The sequence below is a fragment of the Tenrec ecaudatus genome, chromosome 6 (genome assembly GCF_050624435.1).
Source record: "Tenrec ecaudatus isolate mTenEca1 chromosome 6, mTenEca1.hap1, whole genome shotgun sequence".
NCBI classification, from domain to species: Eukaryota; Metazoa; Chordata; class Mammalia; order Afrosoricida; family Tenrecidae; genus Tenrec; species Tenrec ecaudatus.
Window position 1 is genome coordinate 173,232,818 of NC_134535.1, and position 19,998 is coordinate 173,252,815.

General features: G+C 41.6%; 1 protein-coding gene across 1 annotated transcript in view; it reads left to right on the forward strand.

Annotated features, from left to right (window-relative positions):
* Positions 1–19,998, forward strand: part of MYO3A (myosin IIIA) — a 258,190-nt gene that overhangs the window by 139,911 nt on the left and 98,281 nt on the right. Inside the window, exons 14-18 of the mRNA XM_075553416.1 lie at positions 4,015–4,113; positions 4,203–4,317; positions 10,762–10,888; positions 12,868–13,078; positions 18,930–19,077. Of these exons, the coding sequence (XP_075409531.1) occupies positions 4,015–4,113; positions 4,203–4,317; positions 10,762–10,888; positions 12,868–13,078; positions 18,930–19,077 (700 nt within the window). The remainder of the gene's footprint in view (positions 1–4,014; positions 4,114–4,202; positions 4,318–10,761; positions 10,889–12,867; positions 13,079–18,929; positions 19,078–19,998) is intronic.

Below are 19,998 nucleotides of genomic sequence, written 5' to 3' on the forward strand. Positions count from 1 at the left end.
CACTCTGGATTCCCTGTACCTCCAACCCTCATATGCACCAGTGTACAGCCTCTGTCCTATCCAGCCCTGCAAGGTAGAATTCGGATCATGGTAGTTGGGGGGAGGAAGCATCCAGGATCCGGGGGAAAGCTGTGTTCTTCATCGATACTACCTCACACCCTAATTAACCCATCTCCTCTCCTAAACCCCTCTATGAGGGGATCTCCATTGGTCGACACTTGGGTCTTGGGTCTCCACTCTGCACTTCCCCCTTCATTTAATATGATATATATATACATATATATACATACATATATACATATACACATATATACACATGCATACACACACTTGTATCTTTTTTTTTTTTGCATGATGCCTTATACCTGGTCCCTTGGGCACCTCGTGATCGCACTGGCCGGTGTGCTTCTTCCATGTGGGCTTATTTGCTTCTGAGCTAGATGGCCGCTTGTTCACCTTCAAGCCTTTAAGACCCCAGACACTATCTCTTTTGATAGCCGGGCACCATCAGCTTTCTTCACCACATTTGCTTATGCACCCATTTGTCTTCAGCGATCCTATCATGGAGGTGTGCAGTCAATGATATGATTTTTTGTTCTTTGATGCCTGGTAACTGATCCCTTTGGGACCACTCGATCACACAGGGGAGTGCAGCGGAACAGCAAGGGAATGGAGTGGCAAGGTCCCCAGGGAATGCTGAAAGTGGACTTTGGGGCCAGGGCGTGGTGCCCCAACAGACTGGACTGGAAAACGCTCCTAAGGGCCAGCAAACGATCCCTGAACTAACTACAAGCTTTTCGCTTGTGAACTGTTTTATTCTGTTCTTTGTCAGTGGTTTGTTTTTGTTGTTTTGTTGTCTGGTTGTATACTGTTGCTTTGTTTTCCTCTGTCTAGTTTTCGTGCATGTTAGTGACTCCACAGGTCTGTCTGAATAGGACAGGCTGGATGAACTATCTGGAGGAAAAACAACGGGACCGACAGTTCTGGGGGGACTTGGGGTGGGGGGGTAGGGGGGGTAAGGAAGTGGTGTTAACAAACCCAGGGACAAGGGAAAAACATGGGACCCCAAATGGTAGAGAAGGGGGAGTGGCAGGCCTGGTGGGAAACGATCAAGGGTAAGGTTGCTTAGAGAAGAGGTATACTCTAGCCCAGGTGGCGATGAAGCATGGTAGTAGGGCAGGAGGAAAGTCAAGGGAGATGGAGGAAAGAGCTAGGAGTCAAAGGGCATTCATGGAGGTCTAGACAAAGGCATGTACATGCAAATATATATAGGAGGATGGGGAAATAGATCTATGTGTCTATATTTATAGGTCAAGTATTAAGGTGGCGGAAGGACCTTGGGCCTCTACTCAAACACTCCCTCAATGCATGAATACCTTCTTTTATTAAATTGGAACTCTATGATGCTCACTCTCCCGACACAACAGCTGGAGCCAAAGTGGGTGAACAAGTAAATGTGGTGAAGAAAGCTGATGGTGCCCGGCTATCAAAAGAGATAGTGACTGGGGTCTTAAAGGCTTGAAGATAAACAAGCGGCCATCTAGCTCAGAAGCAACAAAGTCCACATGGAAGAACATTGTACTCTTTTTAAGGAACGTCTAGCTTCTACGGGTCTAAGTTGACAGCAGCAATTTACAACTTAGGTAGGAATATGGAGGAGCAACTCAGGTAAAAATGTACAACTTGAAAACTGTAATTAACCTACACGTAAAAATTGTTGAATGAGCGTGTATATTTTCAACAACAAATAAAACAAGTCATTTTTGAAAGACCATAAAAGCTCTCCTGGCTTAGTAACATTATTCCAGCTAGCAAATGCTGCCCTGGCCAAATATATATTACTATTGTGAAATGTGTTTCAATGGCTCCCCTAGCTTACTGATTAAAGGTTGTGTTTTAGTGTGGGTGGACTAGAGAAACAATCCATGGACACACATATGTGTATAAGAAAGAGATTTATGTACAAGAGCAATTGAACATTGAGAAAACATCCCAACCCAGTTCAGTCCAAGGGCATAAGTCCGACATTAGCCCATATGTCAAAGTCCTCTTCAGACTTACGAAACACATACAATGAAGCCAAATGCAGGACAATCACAAGCCAGTGGGTAGAAAATCTTTGGGTCCAGTGGCGTTGTAAGCATCTCGGTGCTGGCAGGGATCTCTGTCGCTTCTCCGGCTTCCGAGGTCTGGTTGCGTCCAAGTGGCTTGTTGTCTGCAATGTCTCCTAGGAAGTAGCAGAGAGAGAGACTGGTGTCTTCCGCCTCCATGGAGGAAGTACCAGATTTCCCAGAATTCTCAGGAGAAGGCCATGCCCACACGGAAGTCCCATTGGCTATCTCCGGATTGACACCCTAGACTCCACCACTACACTCTTAATCCTTAAATTGATACCACATTAGATGACTACCGCAGGTTGTAAAGGGGTGATGAAAGAGAGAGAGAGCAAGAAAAGCTAGAAGATGCCTGGAGGCCTCCACTGTGGAGACTGGTAAGAGAGAGAACTCTGAGCAGAGCTGGGGGATCGACAAGGGCAAGGTTGTTGAGCAACATTCTAGTACCTTCTGAGTCACGCCCTATGGTAGCATCCGGGGTATTGGTGGTTCTGTGGTACAATTCTTTCCTTCCGTGTGGGAGAGCTGGCTTAATTCTGGCCAAGGTATTTCATGTGCACCCCCGTGTATGGATTGCGAGGACACTTTAGCATCCAGGCTAAAATGGACTTGTAAGAAAGGCTGACAGTCAGCCAATGAACGCCGTCCTGGCCACAGTGCTCCCACCTACCCATCATGTGTGGTGTTGGCAAAGGGCTGCTCTGCACTTCCCTGGGTTGTGAACAGGTTTGCCATTACCTGGAGGCTTCCAACTGCAAGATGGTGACATGTAAACGTCCAGGAGCCCTGCATTCGCTGAAGGAGGAAGGAAGTAAAAAGAAATGAAGAGAGCAAAGCCCCAGCTACAATGAACCTTAGGACTGTGGGAAGAACCCTCAGTCCATCTGAGTTTAGGAATAATGGGTCCTGGTGGGGTGGGGGCATGTTGGGAGGCATGAGAAGGGGAATGCCACCGCAGGCACAGCCCTCGAGTTTCCTGACTAGCAACCGCAGTCACCAAGAATGAATGAAGACAGGCAGCTGCAGAGCAGGATGTTTCTGATGGGAACTTGACTGATCCCCAAGAGAAATTGGATTCATTCTGGAAACCCACGGTAGCAAGACAAGAACATCAGGAGTGGGGAGAGCAAGGCAGAAGAAGGGCGAGAAAGTGGTCCGGCAGTTCCAGCTCTTCCAAAGCCAGAGCCCCCTCTTGTTGGGACCACAGTGCTTTAGATGAGTCATTCCAGAGTGGTGGGTCTGCAGGAAAATGCTGTTTGACAGACAACCATGGGGGCAGGGATCTGAGACTCTTAAGAAGCTCTCCTCATTCAAGTGAGAGAACTAAGGCCCAGAAAGCCAAGGAAGAACTTTGGGTTAAAAACATGTACTTTGAAGTCACAAAGAAACTGGTTTGAATCCAATTCATCCACCAACGCTGTGGTCCTGGGTGAGATTGGTAACCCCGTTTGGCTGTCGTTTCCTGGAATGTAAAACAGGAAAAGGGGGCTGAGCTCAAGGGATCATGTTGGGTAACTGGGAACTTAGACCCTCCTGTGATACAACACACACAATGTGTTGCTCTTCCTAGCTGCTCCCACTAGCATGGAAACTCCAAAATGGTCAACATTTTGGGCCTCTTTGGCTCCTGCTGTTGTGGCCAATATTGAAAACAATGCCTGGTGGTGGCTCACAGATACTCATTAAATGATTCATATGAAGCGCTTGAATTTAGTGACCGTGGTTGTTGATAGTTAGGACAGTAGTAACAACCACAGAAAGTCTAAATCGACTATTCAGGGGAGCCAACATTGGTACTCACAACTTTTGTTATTGTTCTTTTAGTAGGTATGTCACATATAATTTTTAAAATAATAAATATTCTAACTAACCACCTTACTGAAAATGTCATCTTTTTCAGTGGAGAAAGAAATTTTCATGTTTTTTACTACATCTACGCTGGCTTGGCTGAAAGGAAGAAATTAGCCCACTACAAATTGTCTGAAAATAAGCCTCCCAGGTAACCCAGCAAGACGTACTTTCACAAGTTATTCTTTCCGCAGAATTTGAGATGTTTAGCCCGTCTTTCTTTTTTTTCTTTTAACTCAGATACCTACAAAATGACCACCTCAGAACAGTGCAGGACATGATGAATAACAGTTTCTATAAATCCCAATATGAATTAATAGAACAATGTTTCAAAGTCATAGGCTTTACAATGGAGGTAAGTATGACATACTTTGAGCTCCTTTATGATGGATATTTTGTCATCACAAATCCGAAGACTTAGCATTTATTGAGTATTGATATGGGCATTGTACTAAGTATTTTACATGGGTCATCTCATGTATTTATTGGAATGACTCTATGGAATAGCAAAAATTGTAATATTTACTCTGTAAATATGGAAACAGTGGCTTTTGAGGATAACCCAAAAACTACGTCAAGGAAGTTAATTCCAACTTTGAGTGTATTTATTATGGTTTCAGAGGCTTTAAATCTATCCAGGAGTGGATTGCCTCATCTTTCTCCCACATTAATAAGATTTGATTTTGTTCTTAATCTTTTTTACATATACTTACATCTCTCATATATATATATACAGTTTCACATAAATATGATCATATTACATATTCTTTTCCAGTGCCTTCTCTTTAAAAAACAACAGCATCGTTAAAGTATAATTCACGTGATGTATAATTCACCTATTTAGAGTACACCATTATATGGTTTCTAGTATCTTAGTCTATAGTTACAGGGATGTCACTGGAGGTTTAATCCAGGTGGGGACCCTGCAAATGGATTGGGGGCTCCCACTGTCACCCTAAACTTCCTCAAACTGGGGGTGCATAAGTTCAGTTCTGCCAGCATTCCCCCTCTCACTTTTGGATTTTATCATTCACAATCCTTAGATCACACAGGCTAGTGTGCTTCTTCTGTGTGGGCCCAGTTGATGCCTCATTCAGCTGACTGCTTATTCCAAGACAAGACTTAAGACCCCAGATGCTGGGCATCGTCTAATCTCTTTGCAATATGTTGCTATAGCACCCATATTGTCAGTGATCTTTTTCTGAGGACAAGTTTCAAGCTGGGCTATGTCATAATAGCTAATTTTTCTCTGATTGGTGCTAGAATTAATCATGAACACAAAATCCATTCAAAACTTGGAGACGCTTAAAGCGTAGTCCAACCCTTGGTCCCAGGTGAATGTTGCAGGTGTAACATTCCCTTTGGACTGGGACCTGTGTTGGATGCCAAAAACAACCAGACCCATTCCCACCGAGTCTATTCCAACTCATGGGGTCTCATGTTTGTCAGAGTAGAATTGTGCTTCGTAGATTTTTTTCAATGACTAGTTTTATAGTAGTAGATCACCAGGCCTTTCTTCTGAGGCACATCTTAGCGGACTCCATCATTTTTATTAACAACAAGGATGGCAACCAAGTTAGTTTGGATTGCAGGGCATCCTTGAAACTGGAAAGGAATGTGTGTCCTTACTAAAGCAGCCATGTCCTGTAACCAGGACGGGGCTTCTGTGTAGCTCTTTTCCCGTGTTTGTCATCAGAAAGGCTGATCGCTTCTTACCAATAGACTCCCCAGAGACTGTTATCCTAGAAGCAGGGCATCATTGATGATTGGTTTGTTTACTTTTAAGTCCTACCCATTAGAGGCAACGTTTCGCTTATATGTGGCTCAGCTATTTTCTCATGCTTGGTAGAGTGCTGTTAGGTAACATTAAAATGTACCCAGCCTTGCAGTCAGCATCTGTTGGCAAATATAATTCATTTATTTTAAACTGTAAATCCCAAAGCTAATCATACTCAATGTTTATGGAGCAGCCAAACATACAGCTTCAGTTTCCCTCCTTTCCCCCCTTATTTTAAGGTCTTCTAATTGTAAACAAAATTTGCCAATGCGAGAGGCCATGTGTGAAAGACAGGGAAAGTGGTTGATTTCCTAGCTACTACCTTCTGTTGGCCTGGATAAGAGAAAATAGAACACCTGTGCCTGGCTGCTAAATAGCTCAATATTTTGCAGCAATGTGTAGCCCGGTTCAAGGTGACTGCCCTGGGAGGTGGTGGACTCACATCCAAAACCAAATGCCCTGAAGGTTGACAGTGCAGACTACTCCAGAGTGGAGGTGCTAGGATGAACTTCAGGGAGAGGTGGCTCTCTTTCCAACCCCGTTTTTTCCCCCAGATGTTTTTTTTTTTTTCACACTACTGTGTGCTCTATCTCAGTAGTCCCTGTGTGGGACAAATTGTGAATGTGTCCACTTGCTACTCAACATACAGGATGATCTGCTTCTGAAAATCAGCCATTGAAAATCCTATGACACAAAGCCCATCTGTAGGCAACTGGACAGCCCTTTACAGAAGGGCCGCGGGGAGGGGATGAGCCAGTCAGGGTGCAGGGTAGCACCGATGAAACATACAACTTCCCTCTAGTTCTTTAATGCTGCTGCTTTATAATCCCAATTCTACCTTACAAATCTGACTAGACCAGAGGATGCCCACAGGTACAAATAGGAACTGGAAACACAGGGAACCCAGAACAGATAAACCCTCAGGACCAGTGGTGAGAGTGACAATACTGGGAGGGTGGAGAGAAGGTGGGGTAGAAAGGGGGAACTGATTACAAGGATCTACATATAACCTCCTCTCTAGGGGATGGACAACAGAAAAGTGGGTGAAGGGAGACGTTGGACAGTGTAAGATATGAAAAAAATAATAATAATTTATAAATTATCAAGGGTTCATGAGGGAGGGGAAAAAGAGGGAGTGGGAAAACAAGGACCTGATACCAAGGGCTCAAACAGAAAGCAAAAGTTTTGAGAATGATGATGGCAACAAATGTACAAATGTGCTTGACACAATGGATGGATGGTTGTGATAAGAGTTGTATGAGCCCCCAATAAAATGATTTTTTTAAATTTCCTATGAAGCACAGTTCTACTCTGACACACTTGGGATTCTCATGAGTCAGAACAGATTATTATATGAGTTTTCTTTGTTTTTAATTCCAATTCTTGGATCTAGCTTTCATCAATAACTGCTTCGAATCCACTTTGGATAGAGGCCGATATAAATACTTTCGATATCAAGTTAAATAGCGCTATTTGCGTATCTCCAAAGTACAGCAGGCTTTTTTCACTGTTCACTGCAGCATTAAGTACATGTATTTCCTTTCTAACAAGCCCCCATCGTTCTCTCCTCGGTATTGAGAGTGTCCACAATATGTGTCCTTTTAATTATTTCCAGGATTTACAATTTTTAAAAATATTTTATTGGAAGCTCTTACATATATCATAACATTCCATCAATCACATAAAACAGTATTGTACAATTGCTACCATAGTCGGTTCCAAAACATTTTCTTTCTTTTTTTTATATAGATGGCATATAATATTTAAAATACCATTAAACAATGTATTATTTAAGGTTAAGTATAATATGAGGGGATTTTTTTAAGTGTAGAAAAAAAATTAATTAAAATATAATGGCATCTTCCCACTTTCCCCTACTTCTTTTTTTTTAAATCATTTTATTAGGGACTCACCACCCATCTCGATCCATACATACATCAATTGTGTTAAGCACATTTGTACATTTGTTGCCCTCATCATTCTCAAAACTTTTGCTCTCCGCCCAAGCCCCTGGCATCAGGTCCTCATTTTTCCCCTCCCTGCCCACTCCCCCCTCCCTCATGAACCCCTGATAGTTTTGTCATATCTGGCTCTGTCCCACATCACCCTTCCCCCACTTTTCTGTTGTATGTCCGCCAGGGAGGAGGTCAAATGCAGGTTCTCCTTTTCCAACCCACCCTCCCTATTCCCTCCCAGTATCACCACTCACTCCAGTGGTCCTGAGGGGATCATCCGCCCTGGCTTCCCTGTGATCTACAATTCTTTGTACATCTGTGATGCAGCACAATCCAAAGGCATACCAGGCAAACTGAAGTCATATGTTCTCTAAAACCTCCTAAATTACAGGGAGGAGCCATGAGGCCAGCATAGTCAGAAAGACCAGGCCAACGCTTCACAGCAAAGACCTAAGAATCCCCCTGAAACAGATACACTTGGCAGCCTGGGCACCAAATGAAATAATGAAGAAACAGATCAAACACCAAGTAGAGACTGTGGAGACACAAACAATACCCTTCCCCTAGGTGGGTTAGGGCCCTGCTCCCCCAGTGCCATTGTCTCCCTCTCCTCCTCACTCTTGTTCTCACCCCACCCCTTCCCCATCTTTGTGTTGGAAGGACATGTCCATCCTTGAGTTTGACCACTTGCCTGCCTGACTACCTGTACCTCAACCTGTAGAGTGAGAGATAATTGGCTTTTCTTCTACACCTGCTGTGTTGATTAGACTTACCTCAGGGGACTCGGGCTGTACTTGCCCTTTGGGGATTGTCTAACTTCACTTAGCATAACTTCCTCCATCCCATGAGGTGATGTGTTCCATGCAACCATCAGTGCTTTTTAGTGATGCGTAGTACTCCACTGTGTATGTGCCAGAATTTTCTGATCCATTCGACTAGCGATGGAAATTTAGGTTGTTTCCAATTATCTGCAATAGTGAATTGAGCCACGATGAACATTGGAGCGTAGAGGACTTACCTCTTCTGGGTATATGCCCAGTAGAGGGATTGCTTGGTCATAAGGTAATTCAATGTCGGTTTCCCACCATGGTTGTAAGTATCTACAGGACCACCAGAAGTGGAGGAGAGTTCCTGTCTGGCCACATCCCCTCCAACATTTGTTGCTCTTTGACATTCTGATTTGGGCTATCCTTAAGGGTCTTAAGTGGTATCTCATGGTTGTCTTAATTTGCATTTTTCTGATGGCTAATGATTGGGAGCATTTTCTCATATGTTTACTGGCCATTCAGGTATTCTCCCTAGTGAAACTTCTGTTCAGGTCTTTTGCCAACTTCCTCAGAAAGTTAACTATTTTCTTCTACTTGCAGGCTATTAGGGTACTGTAGATTTTAGTAATGAGCCCTTTGTTGTGTCATTGCTAAAAATCCTCTCCTAGTCTGTGGGTTCCCTTGTTTCTCTCTTGGTGAAATCTTTCAATGCACACAGGTGCTTTATCCTTAGTATATCCCACTGGATGATTTCAGTTTCACCTGTGTGTGTGTACCCTTCCTTATTGCAGTTAGCCCAAGTATTCCCTGCACCAAGGTTTGTCTCAATTCCTTCATTGATGATCCTTATAGTTTGGGGTCTTACTTCCAGGTATGTGATCCACCTGGAGTTTGTTCTTATGCCCGAGTTGAGTTAATGGTCTTGTTTCATTTTTCTAAAGGTGGATATCCATTATTTCCAGCACCACTTGTTAAAGAGGGCATCCACCTCCTACTAGATACTTTTGGGACCCTTGTTGAAGATCTGTTGTCTGTATGTTGATGGTTTTATTTCTGGGTTTTCTGTTCTTTTCATTTGAGTACCTGTCATCATTCGAGTACCATGCTGTTTGGCCACTGTGGTTGTGTGGTCGGTGTTCAAGTCAGGTAAAGTGAGACCTCAGACTTTGTCCTTCTTAAGGAGTTCTCTGCTAATTCTGAGCTTCTTCCCTCTCCATATGAAATTGATGGGCAGTTTTTTCCAATTCTTTGAAGAAGGTTGCTGATAATTTGAATCGAGATAGCGTTAAAGTTATACTACACTTGATCTTAGTCAAAATACTGAGTAGCTATGCATTAAACTTATATAGTGCCTTGAGTAAGATTGACATCTTTACTATATTGAGTCTTCCAATCCACGAGCATGGGATATTCTTCCATTTGTGGGGGTCATTTTTGGTTTCCTGTAGTGGGGTCCTATAGTTTTCCTTGTATATGTTTTTTTTGTTGTTGTTAAATATATATCCCTAGATATTTCCATTTACTTTTGCCTACTATGACTGACTGAGCATTTTGTTTCACCTCCTCTTCTTGTCTTTTACTTCACAGTAGTTGGCATAACACTAGAATTACAGCAGACTCCTTGACACATCCTTCAATGTACTTCAAGATTATTCATACCTGTATGTCCAAATATATTCTATGCCTCTTATTTAGGAATTTATATTTTTAATGTGATAACTAATAAAAACAAGCTGCAGGACAACTTAAGTTTTTCATCTGTACTGTAATCAAATATCCTTTGTACTGTACTGTAATCAAATATCCTTTGATTTTGATGGTGGAGATCTGGAGCTTTTTTATTCTTAACTCTTCTTTGGCCATCCAGATAGCCTCACTTTTAAGAAGGTCTCAAGGAAAATGTACATATTGAAATGACCACACTGAATTCTTGTATAAAGTTTAACCTGGATAGCTTGGGCTATAACAGAATGATTGAAATATTTCTACTTTCTTAAAAGTGTCAGATTTCTATTTTCTGCCCTAATTCACATCCATAGCGCATATATTTTTAAACTTTTATTGTGGATTAGGTGGAGGTCCATAGATACTTTTAAGTATCTTGAAGGCATTGCCCCCACCACTGAGAATAAAATAACTATTGCGGCCACACTCTTGTCTACATGGATCGTGTCGTCTAGCATCATAGTCTGAGAGAGGACCTTCTTGTGCTGGAGACTAAGGATTGCTTCCCAGTCTGTCCTTAGCCTGTCCTGGACAGGAGAAGAGAATGATGCCAATATTCCCATGGTGTGTTTTAGGAACTTGGAAGTGTGTACAGTATACTCGCTGCGATCTTAAATGCTGGAAACATTGAATTTTCTTCTGTGGCGTCTGAACACCAGATTGACAAAAGCCACATTTCCCATCGTGCAGCTTTGGAGAACTGTGAGTTTTATTGCCTTTCTTTCACAATTGCACTCTTTCAAAAGCGTTGTGTACTGTAAATGTCACATATGGATAACTCCAAGCGATTGTGTTTCCCAAATTCTCATGTTTAATTTATGTAAAATGAAGTTTCAAAAGTCCATTGTTTAAAGTGTAGCTCCAGGCCTCCAAATTAACTGATTATGCTAGAAAGTGTTCCTAAGGATTGCCTTTTATGACTGCTTTAGAAGCTATTTACGTTTCAATGTAAAAGTATATAAAATACCAGTCAATTTTAGGAAGGCTGTCTAAGTTAACAGAGTTACTTTACCTTGCAGCTTTGGCCTTTATATCATTTTATAAATAATGAAGATCTCTGTACGCATGTCCACCCTGGTGGGTTTTGTGCTGGCGAGGCTGACTAAGAGAGCTACATCATTGTGTTGTTGATATCGTCGCTCTGACTTGCCGTCAAGTGGACTTCCACTCATGAGAAGCTCGTGTGTCACAGAGTGGAACTCCTGCCCGAGAGTTTGGTTTTTGTTTGGTTTTGCTGAGTCAGTTACAGTAACAGCAACAAATCACCAGGTCTTTTCTCCATTATACATCAGGGTACACGTTTTGGCCTCAAACTAAGTTTTCTTTCATAGAAATGTTGAATGAGTCATTATCATTATTTTAAGATTTCCCACTTTCATATTTCAGTGACCTGATTTTAAATATTAGAACATACTCTATTCTTTTAAATTTTTCTAAATGAGCATATTCCCCCATAATTGCAAACATCTTAAGAGTTTCATTCATAAACCTAGGAAATGGTGGTAGACGTTTTTATTTTGTGACTTATCTTGACTCAGGAATAGAATGAGACTTTTCAATGCAACTTAAAGGGCCCAAATGCCAAGCCATCCTAGGTCAGACCTGTCCCCAACATCACTGTCATGTCTGCCCTTGCTAAATCTCTAGAACTAGCATGGTCATGCAGAAGGAGTATATGAGGTTGGCATGTCGTGAGTGGCATATACCTGGAAACCAAAAGATAATCTGTCTGGCTTGTTTATTTCAAAGCAAGCCAGAATAGACACACTTGACATTGGGTTATCAGAATTAGAAAGAATAACCAGACAAGCTTCAATGATAAGCTTTGAATTTCATTGGAAAAGTCATCAGCATCCCATGGGATGAATCTCAATGGCGATGCAGTAGATAAGAGCGCACATAGAAACAAGAAAACACACAAAGATTGTTGTGATGATTAAACCTCTGTTTTCCATCTAGCAGGAGACAGTCAGATAGGTTAATGTTAATGGGAATATAGATGAATCAATTATAACATGTTCCGGAATAGCCACTAGTGAGAAATAGAAATTTCATTTAAATGATCTGTAAGTGAAGTTACAATGTTTGCCTCCAAAATTGGTTGCATAGCAAGGTACTTTTACAGGTGCATTGCTTCATAGAGTCTCGGAAACCCACAGGGACAGCTCTATCATGGTCTAGGGGCACTGTGCTTCAGAACAGACTTGAGGGTAGTGAACTTGTTTGTTTGTTTGTTTGTTTGTTTGTTTGTTTGAATGAGCCACCGATCCTGCCAATTCTTTCCCATCAGTGCTTCTCAAATCTGCTCAGCGCATGACGACCGTCTTCATGCAAGCTATCCCGCTCTCGTCGAAGACAGTGCATTCCACATCCTTTTGGGAAATGTATTTCTTCGTTACATTCTCTCTTATTTTTTTGTGGTTGTTGACAATATGCACAGCAGAACATACACCAATGCAGAAATAGCTACGCGTACAATTCAACGACATTGATTACATTCTTCAAATTGCATAACCATTCTCTTCCTCCCGTGCCACATTGTCTCTCTCCCATGAGCATAAATTCACTGTCCCCTAGAGCCATTGCTGATCTCTTCCAAGTGAACGGAGGCATCCGTGTCCCTTTGGAAGTGGTCTCACTGCCGTCATGTCTTCTAACAATGGAACTGTTTTTATTTCCAGCTGCATCTTTGCTTTGCATCCAGGCAGATGAGCTGCAAGAAGCTCTCACCTCCCACTGCGTGGTGACCAGAGGAGAGACCATTATACGTCCCAATACTGTAGAAAAAGCCACTGATGTCCGAGATGCTATGGCTAAGGCTTTATATGGGCGTCTCTTCAGCTGGATAGTCAATCGCATTAACAGCCTCTTGAAGCATGACACCTTGCCAAGGTAAACTCTGTTGTTGAAGGAAACCTTTTTCTCCAAGTGTCTGGCAATAGAAATCTGTCTTCTAATGTACTGGCATGCTTACTACTCCCTCTGCAGATGCTTCTAATGGGGATTACATAATTATCAACCCTGTGTTTCAAGAGATGTGTTTTATTTCCTAATATTATCAGTTTACCCTCCCATAAAACGTTTGAAATTTGAATAAATGTGAGAGAAAGCAAATTTTTAATGTGACATATTACTATAAAGTTTTATCTTACTTTTGGTTGTTAGAAATATCCTACAGTATATACCAATTTATACTGCTGCATAACATTCCAGTTCAGCCATTCTTCACTTTTCATCTAGGGGAGTTGAGGGAGAAGGAGACCTTTTTGTTCACAACTCTCACGATAGCCCTATACGAGCAGGTGTTTTGGCCTCCAGAATTTGGTGAAGTTTGGCTCCGAATTAGAGCAGATGCCTAGTAAATGGTCACAATAGTATGTGAGCATTAAGGTGGCATGACCAGCAAGCCTACAGCTTCCCTAATACTTCATCTTAAAAAACAGCTGTTCATGGCTACCACCATTGGTAGGCTATCTAGACCCCAGGGATTGTGCACAGTTCCCAACCTTGCATTTACATCTAAGGCTTTATTCTGCCAGAAATGACCGAGTCTTTAGAAACTTTGCAAATAGAAGAAGTAAGATAGATACCTGCCTTAATATGATGTCCTTTATTCCTACTTATTAAGTATAAAGGATCACCTGAGGCACCGATTTTATTATTTTAATGCCAAAATGCCCCACAGAGTGCTATCCTGTCAGACCAAGCATGCCCAGCGCCTCCTCCTTTGTAACTCTCTGCCCTTTGAATTGCTGCTGTCCTCCCCTGCTGAGTTGTACTTCACCGTGGAGAGGTCTGCAAATCCCATTCCAATTGGCATGCTACGATTTAATGTGATCACAGTAGCCTGTGTCTTCTTATGTGGCCATCGTGCAGACGAAAAGGGAAAATGTTTGACTAGAATTTTGCAACATCTGTGTATTCCAGATAATCTGAGCCAGATATCCAGAGACTGGACCTCATTTTGTTAATTATCATACGCATGTTTGGCACTAAAGAGCTTCCCAGAAGTATACAATTTCAAAACAAGCTCTCTTCCAAATGAGCTGCTGAAAAAAAAAATTCACTACTTCTGCTAAATGTTAACTTTTCCTCCCAGACACTGACGAAAAATAATTCAAATGGTAGCTTTTTTTTGTTTTGTTTTAGAAACACAGCTATTGGCATCGTTTTAGTTCGATCCTGAGATCAGGGAGACACTGTGTTCTATTCCAGGCTTTGATAGGCACGTGCTGTGGGGCAGTAAGTAGGTCCCTGACTTCTCTGAGCCTTTTCTGCCTCTGCTGTTAAGTACGGGCAGTGAACAGCACTTCCGTTTCCATTTGAATCTTTTAAGTATGTTATTGGTATATATCTTAGACCCTTTAGGTATCACTCAAAAATTGTGTCTTTCCTGCCAAAAGCAAAAGCAGGGGGCATACAAGGGGGGTTCAAGAAGTGTGTGCCCTATTTCCACGAACGTTCTGGAGCCCCTTTGTATCGGCACATGTACGCCAAACTATTGTCCCTAGTTGTGCTTGCAAACCCCTCGCCCTCGCTCCAGTCCATTCCAACTCATAGTGAGCCGCTAGGCAGAGGCGGACTGTCCCTGTGGGTTTGTGAAGCTACTCATCTCCCTTGGAGCAACTGGTGGGTTTAGACTGCGAACCCTGGAGTGAGCAGCCCAACACGATGCCACTCGGACCCTTCAGTCTACAGCTGCCCCGATGCGTCATCTTAGAAGGATCCTTAAAGTGGATCATCTCCGGGATCCTTCCTGGCTTTAACTTGTGATTATACGGTGACTTCAATAATTCCCTCTATGGGATCCTATGAAGCAAAGAAACTATAAAAGAACAATAATTCTTGTACCGGCATAAATTTGAGTTGGTATCTTACCTCCTCTAAGTACACAGAATTATACTTACTATGTAAAATTAAAAACTGCCAGAAATATTCAGCTGTGTTTTCTTCTGTGGCATAGATCTCATATTTAAAGTTGAGATATCTGGGTCGGGGCTACATCTGACCTTTTCCGGCTTTAAAAGGAGGAGGGAGGAGAATCACCGACCCAAATCACCAGACTGAGGTGGGTTTTTATGAGAAGTCAGGCCCTCAGACCCTCCACCCTCAGGCCTTCTTTACCCTAATCTTACACCAATTGTCACTCCACCACACTTTACTCCTCTTCTGGGTTCAATAATCAAGTAGAATAGCCACACAGAACTCAAACACAATAAAATTCTCACAATTATGGGGTTTACTAGGAAGCTAACAGGTTATAAATCAGGATCAGAAATAGTGAGGATACAGTTCTTTCATCCACAGCACTTCTTCCTGGCCACGCTGGCATGCTTCCTCTCTCTGGTTCTTGGCCTCTCAGCCCTTGTGGTCATAAAATGAGCCTTTCCTGCTTCTGAGATGGCTTACTTCAGGCCCAATAGAATGACAAAACTGACCAGTCCTCTCAGTAGAGTTCCTCTCACACTATTTGCATGCTCCTACTCAATCATTCCGTGAGAATTATGATGACGATGGGTAGAAGAACCAAACCAAGTGAACCACACCACAAACAAATATTCTGTAACTTTGCATTCTGAACTCAGTCACCTCCCAATGGAGAAAGCACTCTTCATTGCACAGAACACAGTTGCGAGCTGTCATTTCTGAGTCAGAATACTGTAAGCTACCTAGCAGAGTGAATTAAAAGGAAACATCTGTGTTTTCCTTTTGAAATTCACACCAAAATAACTGCATTGTTCATAAATTGATTGGAGGGAGGGAAGTGAGATAATGAGGTGTAAACTTTATGACCAACTCTAAAACCTTTAGTGGACGGAGGTAAATAATTATGAAGAAACATAAAAAGTGTATTTTCAATATATTATCTAATTATTTTGGTTTTTAAAAAAATAATTTGTTTTCCTTTTGGTTGTAGAAAAAAAACACAGCAGAACATTTCCCAGTCCAGTCATTCAACATGTCCAATTCAGTAATGACAATTTCATTCTTTAAGTTGTACAACCATTTCTTATCTTAGTTTTCTAATTGATTTTCTCACTTTCAGTCAAAAGGGAGAAAATGTTGACCATAATTTAAAATTCTCATGGAATTCTAGTTTCTCAAGCCATTGAGGCTGGATGAGTCATGGAACTGTTGTTAGATAATGTTTAAACTTTAACAAAGTTAAGCCCCTGAAGTCTTATAAAAATTAAACAATAATTTAGCCAGAAAAGCATGTCTGCCCTAGGCATCCTTAAAGACCTCTTGTAGGAGTGATTGAATGGGCTTGAGACACCCTCGGGAGCAAGTGGTTGCTTGTCCGGTTGCTAACCACCAGGCTTGTTCGTTCAGGAAGTTCTGGGGCACAAAGAGTTTTCGTCTCCTGGTCATTCATAGGAAATCGACAAGTATTTGTTCTTTAGACAGAAAGGGTTTGAAGCCATGTTCATTCAAGTGGGTGTCAGAGAAAGTGTTTGTATATAATCCAGGAGAACTAACCTAGGAGAAAGCTCATGAAGAGGTCAGAGAGTTGGGTTCTGTGGCTGGATTAAGGGATTACCATCTGCTAAAGGATACAGTCTTTACTTGTGGCCTTTTAATGAAAGAAAGACAAATATGTCTGAATTCATAATTTAGTTCTGCATGTATGAATCTCTAGTCTTCCCTCTAGAATTGGGACCAGATATCCTGAGACTCTATGAATATTTATGAGCGCTTTTGTTAACTGAGGGAGCCCCATGGGTGTAACGAGTTACATATTGGGCTATGAAAGGTAAGGTAAGTAGAACACAGCAGCCATTCCACAAGAGAAAGATGAGGCTTTCTGCTCACATAAAGATTTATAGACACAGAAATGCTAGAGAGCACCTATATTCTGTCACTGTGAGTCAGAATCAATGCAGTCACAGTGGATTTGGGGTATATAGTATTAAATTGATAGCAGCCACTTGAAATAATAGCTCTTTTTATTTTTTACATTGTAGTTATAAAAGAATCCACTTGAATTTACAGCTTTATGGATTATGAAAAAACACTATCTTTTCATTCTAGTTTCCACAAATATTTAAGGCCCTCTATACTATATTTAAATATTTACATTAATATATTGATATAATTGTTAATTATAATATTAATAGTATAGTTATCTATATTTAAATATATATAAACAAATAACCCAAAAGGAAAAAATTCCTGAAATAATGACAATATTTATAACAGTTATATTAGACAGGATTCTACAAAACCAGGGCTGAGATAGTTAAAAGTTTATTGTGCCAACCTGGCTGATAAAACACACGTGGGATTAATTGAAGGGTGGCAAGCTAGATGACTCAGTGATCCTTGCCTTTCTAGTTCTCGGATCTCTTGCTTTCTGATGGTTGGACCAGGGTGCAGCTGCCTTAGCCAGTTCCCTGCTTCAGCTGGCAAGGCTGACTTCCTGCAAGGCATCCCTGAGGAGAAGCCGCATGGACCTACCTCGATGCAGCCCTGGGTGCTGGAGCAGCCATATGGAGATCCCTGCCAGGGCTGAGATGCTTACACGTTCACTGATTCGGCTTTCCTCCTGCAGTCAGCGTCATTGTGTGTGTTCTGTGAGATGGAGGATGACCTTGTGGATTGATGTTGGACATATGGGCTAATGTTGGACTGGTGGGCTTTGGCAGCACTGGGTTGGGATGGTTTCTTGATGAGCACTTACCCTTTATATAAAATTCTCTCTTATACATATGAATTTCTGTGAATTTGTTTCTCTAAAGTGCCCAGACTAACACAGGACACTTATAATTATATATTTATTTATATAGATAGGTATATACAACATAAGAAACAGTTAATTAGTTTAAAGAGCAGTACAAACGGTTCCACGCAACTCACTTCCGTGAGACAGCTAATACACTGGCAGTCCTTCAAGTCTTGAGGGCCACCGGGGACAAGTCAAGGAAGCAAGTCAAGGGGGCAAGACAGCAGAGTCCTCTGTAGAGCAATTCAGGCAATCCCAGCCACAGGCAGCAAACAGCAAGGCAGGTCACCAACAGTCAGCCAGATGACAGGCTCTGACAGTCACCAGCTCAAGCGATGTATACTCCAGTAGCATGCTGAAACAGGTCTTGAAGGAACCTCAAACTACAGTGACACAGTCCATAGGTTATGTGTCCCACAGGTAGTGTACCTCGCAATTTGAGGTAGAGAACCAGCTAAGGCAGCGACTGGTCCAACCATTAAAGAGCAAGAGACGAGAAAGGTGAGGCTCACCGAGCCATTTATCTCTCCACCCTTCAATTAATCCCACATGTGTTCATTGGCCAGGTTGGCACAATAAGCCTACCTATCACACAGCCTATATTATTTATTGTCATAAAATGAAGGAATATATATACTTTGAAATAATGTTTGCTCTTTCAATGTCGATTAAACTGAATACATTTTTGCTAGGTTCTAGCTAGAGCACTTTTCGGAACTCATCCAGGGCTCTGACTTTTGTGCTGACAAACCCATTAGATAGTATGCAACAGTGGTGTTTGTAGTACAAGGAAAATATTGTGTCGTTTATCTTAAAGTTGATGCTGCCTTCCTCATCTTTCTGTTCTACGAAAGATGTTTTCCATGAGGAAACTGTTCACTTGCGGCATCTAGTCTGATAGCAGTTTCTTTGCCAGCTCACACAGGGTGCTCTATTCTGTTTTCCTTTTTCTCTTCATCTGTTCTATCTGCTAAGGAAACACATAAGATTTCAAAATTAATATCTCTTTCATTCTTTTAGTGATGATGGAGAAGAACTGAGCATTGGCATTCTTGACATATTTGGCTTTGAAAATTTCAAGAAAAATTCCTTTGAGCAACTATGCATTAACATTGCAAATGAACAAATTCAGTATTATTTCAATCAGCATGTGTTCGCCTGGGAACAGGTGAGTGAAGTATAAAAGTGCGTGCTATAAGAAATTTTGCACGAATGAAGCCTGATCTGATTCAAAGACTTAGAGCCTTAAATATTTAATAAAGTCATAGTAAAAAAATAGATATGAAATGCTAAAGAGAAACAAGCATGAATTTGGCATAACTTGGCACCAGGTGTTTAGTGTCCCCCATTGGTGGTGCTGGAGGCGTCTCCAAAACTTAGCAAGTCTGAATCTCTGAAAACGAAAAAGATTCCTCTGAAAAATTAAGTGTCCGTGTTTTTCTGTAGTCTGGACAGTTGAGAGGCTGTTTGAAATTTAAATATCTACTAACATGCTTCAAACCTCTTAATTCCAGTAGCTATTCACCAGAACACAGTGGCAATGGGCTTGATGCACAAAGCCATGAAATGGGAATTTTGTCGGGGTACAAAGTGCAATTCATATGTTAAAATTCAAAACGGCCCCCTAGAGAGGAACCGGCACCTGCATGGTTTGCTTCTGACAACAGTCATAGCTTTAAGACACTGCCAGTCATTTCTCTAAGTCCAAGGAAAGCAGTCAGGGTCAATGTTATTCCAGATGTTCTTTGCTTCCCCAGAATTCTGAAGGGGGGCTTTTTGCATGTTTCATAAATAACATTGAAGTTCTTTATTAACTTTGAGATAAATTAGAGATAGGTGAACTTTTAAAATTCAAAATATTTAGATTTATTGAGCATTTTGAAGTTACATTTGGAAAACAATAGTCACAAGAGAACATATTTAGATCTTGACCTTTCTTAGATTGACCAAAAAAAGGGGGGGGGGACAGGAGGATAAATAAGACTTTATCTGTGTTTATTCATCTCTTCTCATGTACCCAAGGGTATGTCATCAAATACTTATTTGCTCTACCCCTTCCCCTCTTCTGGTCTTCTCTGCCTTACTTTAT